Source organism: Ailuropoda melanoleuca, chromosome 6, assembly GCF_002007445.2.
Source record: "Ailuropoda melanoleuca isolate Jingjing chromosome 6, ASM200744v2, whole genome shotgun sequence".
Lineage (NCBI taxonomy): Eukaryota > Metazoa > Chordata > Mammalia > Carnivora > Ursidae > Ailuropoda > Ailuropoda melanoleuca.
In genome coordinates, this window is record NC_048223.1 from 110,398,347 (window position 1) to 110,402,927 (window position 4,581).

General features: G+C 42.4%; 1 protein-coding gene across 1 annotated transcript in view; it reads left to right on the plus strand.

The window, feature by feature from the left end:
* The first annotated feature begins 2,250 nt into the window (after positions 1-2,250).
* The window catches only part of SMC3 (structural maintenance of chromosomes 3), a 39,745-nt gene continuing 37,414 nt past the window's right edge, over positions 2,251-4,581 (plus strand). Inside the window, exon 1 of the mRNA XM_034663275.1 lies at positions 2,251-2,383. Within this exon, the coding sequence (XP_034519166.1) occupies positions 2,369-2,383 (15 nt within the window). The 5' untranslated portion in view covers positions 2,251-2,368. The remainder of the gene's footprint in view (positions 2,384-4,581) is intronic.

The following is a 4,581-nucleotide window of genomic DNA, read 5'->3' on the forward strand; positions in this document are numbered from 1 at the left end:
TAAAAGATATAAATTAACACAAAAAACATGAGAAGATGCTCAACATCATTAGTCATTAGGGAAATGAAAATCAAAACCACAATGAGATACCACTTCATATCCACTAGGACTGCTAAAATAAAGAAGACAACAATGACAAGTTTTGCCAAGGAGAATTAGAACCTTCACATATTGCTGGTGTGAGTATAAAATGGCACAGCCCGGGACGGTTGGGTGGCTTAGTCAGTTAAGTGGCTGCCTTTGGCTCAGGTCATGGTCTCAGAATCCTGGGATGGGGCCCTGCATTGGGCTCTCTGCTCAGTGGGGAGACTGCTTCTCCCTCTCCCTCTGCCTGCTGCTCCCCCTGCCTGTGCTCACTCTCTCTCTGCCAAATATAAATAAATAAATAAATACATACATACATAAATAAATAAATAAAATGGCACAGCCCCTTTGGTTATCAGTTTTGCACTTCTTCTAAAGGTTAAATGGAGAGTTACCACATGACCCAGCTCTTCCACACCTGGGGACATACTCAGAAGAAAGGAAACATATATCCACACAAAAACTTGAACATGAATGTCCATAGCAACTTTATTCCTAATAGCCAGAAAGTGGAAACAACCCATATGTCCATCAGCTGATGAATGGACAAACAGAATGTGATCTATTCATACAATGGAATATTATTCAACTATGAAATGGAACGTAGCCTGTACCACTACTATATGCTACAGGCTCTAACATGGATGAAACCTGAGAACATTATGCTAAACAAAAGAAGCCTGGTACAACATATTGTATAATTCCATTTATATGGAATATGAAGACAGTGGGGATTTGGTGCCCGTATAGAGGCAATTTATGGAGGTTTAGCAAGGTTTATTCAGGCAATTATTTTTCCAATGACTAAGTTTTTCGTAATAGCTCCAATTTCCCCAATGTGATTGATTCTATGGAGGGACAGTGACTGTATCTCCTATAAGGTGTGAGAATTTGGTCCTTAACTTGTTGGGGAAATTCAAGGTACCCAAGAAAGTTTATCTCTAAGTTTTCTTTTTATTCTCAAAGTCCTATTCAGAAAAATGACTCCAAACTTGGAACTACAAGGGAAAAAAAAAGATTGCATGATCTTTTAATGTTACTAACATTAAATGTGAATACTAACATTAAATAATGTTAATATTCACAACTGATTAGGGCACAAATAGTTCACAATTCTATAAAATTTGGAAGAAAACCGGTAACATGTGAGGAATCTCTTTTGAGATCCCGGGGAAATGTTTACGAGATTTTTTTTTTTTTTTTAAACACCGAGAGCTGGAAAAGATTTGACTCTGCCAGGACCAAGGGGTGCTGGCAAGGATGAAGTTAGGCTATTAAAAATAGTTCAATCTAGAAATAATTAGGGCTGGAACAGCCCACAGCAGCGGGAGGGGCAGCAAGGACTGCCAATTTGAATGGCAGGTAATTTTACAGCGACCCAGAGATCCAATTTTCTAACTAAATAAAGTTTTCCCCCTAAGATTGATCAGATTAGATACATCTAGGGTGCTGCTAGCACCTAATATCTTTCACGCTGTTAAGAAAATAAAAGAGCTTTTACTCTTATCTAAATTTCTTTTTGTTGCAATTGTCCATGTCTGACTAGATTTACAGCAAATGGCAAAGTAGTAAGAGCTCCCGGGGTATTATCACGTTATTAATACAAATTTTGGAACGTCAAGCCCCTTCTCATCTGTGCGGCAAGTGTGCGGTCCCGAGCCAGTAGCGGCCATTCTAATTTACACAAGTTCCCAGAGCGAGGGAGAATAATAGCGCAAAAAGGATTCTGCACGCCGAACCCCACACATCCCCAGCACTCTCCAGGTTCGAGGACAGGCGGGCGGTGCGCGGGGTGAGCATTTTTAAACAGCCAGAGATCACGTGGCCACCGGCAAGCTCCGCTACTGGCCCTCGGACTCTCACACTTGGCTTTGGCGCGGAATCTTTCCCCCCTTGTGGACGCAACCATTGGCTCCGCGCTCGCAGGGAACACGGGCCAAACTCACGATCAAGGCTTTTCCGAACGAAGCTTGTGACTAATCTTCCGGGAAAGTTCAGCTATAAATTGAACAGTCAAATGAAATCCACTCAGGGACGCCGTAGAAGGCTCCTTTTGCCAATAAGAAAGAGCAGACCTGAACCTGACTCCCCCTACGCTCTGTAGGGGCCTCGAGGATGGTTCCGTCTAAGGCGCGGACTCCGCCTCCACGGGCGCCGCCATTTTGTTTGGCTGGACGGGAGCGAGCGACGCCTTGGGGGAGGGGTCTCGTAGGCACCTCACTGGACCCCACGGCCGCGCTGTCGCTTCTCGGGGGGAGTCCTCCCCGGCGAGGGGCACGGAAACATGTACATAAAACAGGTGAGGCCTGTGCGTCCCGCCTACCCCCTCACGGGCCTCTGAGGACCGCTCCTTGAGGCTGGGGTGTCGCGGTGCGACCCGGGGCCNATTCAATGTGGATATTATAGATGATTAATACAGAGAATTGCTATCACGCTAATGACTTTTTGTTGTTCTGCATTCACAATTAAACAAAAAATTATAAGTGAAATGTCTTGATTCCCTACTTCAAATAAACAGTATATCAAGATTATGGCTTTTTAATGGACAAATGCTCATGCTTATGGCTTGTTAGCCTATTTAATCCACGAAGAATGGAATATAATGCTACCCGCAATGTACAATGGCTGTCAAAACTGCTTTTATGTTTTGTCTTAGTAAGAGCTTTAGTGGAGAAACTAGTCTCACAGAGGTTTGTTGATGGGAATGAAAGGAGAAATTTTTTAAAAATATTTTATTATTTATTTATTTGCCAGAGAGACAGCGAGAGTGAGCACAAGCAAGGGGAGTGGCAGACAGAGGGAGAAGCAGGCTCCTCACTAAGCAAGGAGCCTGATGTGGGACTCCATCCCAGGACCCTGGGATCATGACCTAAGTTGAAGGCAGACTCCTAACAACTGAGTCACCCAGGCGTCCCAGAAGGAGAATTTTTTTTAAAGATTATTTATTGATTTTGGAGAGAGAGAGAAAGAGAGCACATGGCGGGGGGGGGGGGGGGGAAAGAGAGAAAAGGAGAGAGAGAGAATCTCAAGCAGACTTCCTACTGAGCACAGAGCCCAACTTGGAGCTCGATCTCACGACCTTGAGATCATGACCTGAGCTGAAATCAAGAGTCTGACACTCAACCAACCAAGCCACCCAGGCACCCCTGGAAGAAATTATTTTAAAGCAATTTCACAAAGCTCAGGATTTCCATCTTGTACTTTTATCCAAAATGAAGCAAATGATTCTGCTTTTCAAAATCCATCTTCACCTCTTCATCCATTGCCAGTTCCACCAATTTATCCTGTAAAGTTGTACAGCTGACCCTTGAACAACATGGGGGTTGACAGTACTGTATTTACTGAAAAAACTCTGCATATAAGTGGACCTGCACAGTTCAAACCTGTATTGTTCAAGGGTCAATTGTACAATTAAATCAAATTATCTTTTTTAAAAAATTCTAATTAGTTGACATACAGTTCAGTATTGGTTCAGTAGTAGAGTTCAGTGGTTCATCATTTGCATATAACACCCAGTGTTCAGCATAAGAAGTGCCCTCCATAATACCCATCACCCACCTATCTCATACCCCACTCATCTCCCTCCATCAACCCGCAATTTGTTCTCTATAGGTAAGAGTCCCTTTTGGGGTCCCTATGTGGCTCAGTCAACTAAGTGTCTGATTCTTGATTTCAGCTCAGGTCATGATCTCATCAGGGTCATGAGATGGAGTCCTGCGCTGGGCTCCGCACTCAGCGGACGATTCTCTCTTTACCTCTCCCTCTGCCCTCTGGCCTCCCCACCTAAAATAAATATGTAAATCTTAAAAAAAAGGGGGGGTCTCTCATGATTTGTTTCCCTCTTTCTCTTTTTCCTCACCTCTCAAATGTTCATCTGTTTTTTTCTTAAACTCCACATATGAATGAAATCATATGGTATCTTTCTCTGATGGATTTATTTCGCTTAGCATAATACACTCTAACTTCATCCATGTCGTTGCAAATGGTAAGATTTCATTCTTTTTGATGGCTGAATAGTAGTCCATTGTAGACGTACATATACCACATCTTCTTTATCCAGTCATCGACTGATGGGCATTTGGGCTCCTTCCATAGTTTGGCTATTGTCGATAGTGCTGCATATTATTTTTCAATGAAAGCAATGGTTTCGGGATATGTAAATTTCCCACGCACAGATCTTCTTTTGATGGGAATAAAATTTAAACAATTTTGTCAAATCTCTAAGTCATTTGGCTATATCATTTTACAGATGTGCAATATCAAGATGATGACCTACATTTTTGGTAATTGCTGTTAAACAATGGAGCATGGTGTAACAGTGTGGAAATTCTGTTCTTCCAAGCTGCTTTTATTTTTACTCTTTGATCTTATCTGCCGTTGAAAACCATATTGTAGTCTTTCCTTGCTTAAGAGTAGTAACATCATAAAAAATGCCAAAAATATCACACAAATCAACAAGTCTGTTGTTCAAGCCACGTTTTCAAAAGGTGGGGACCT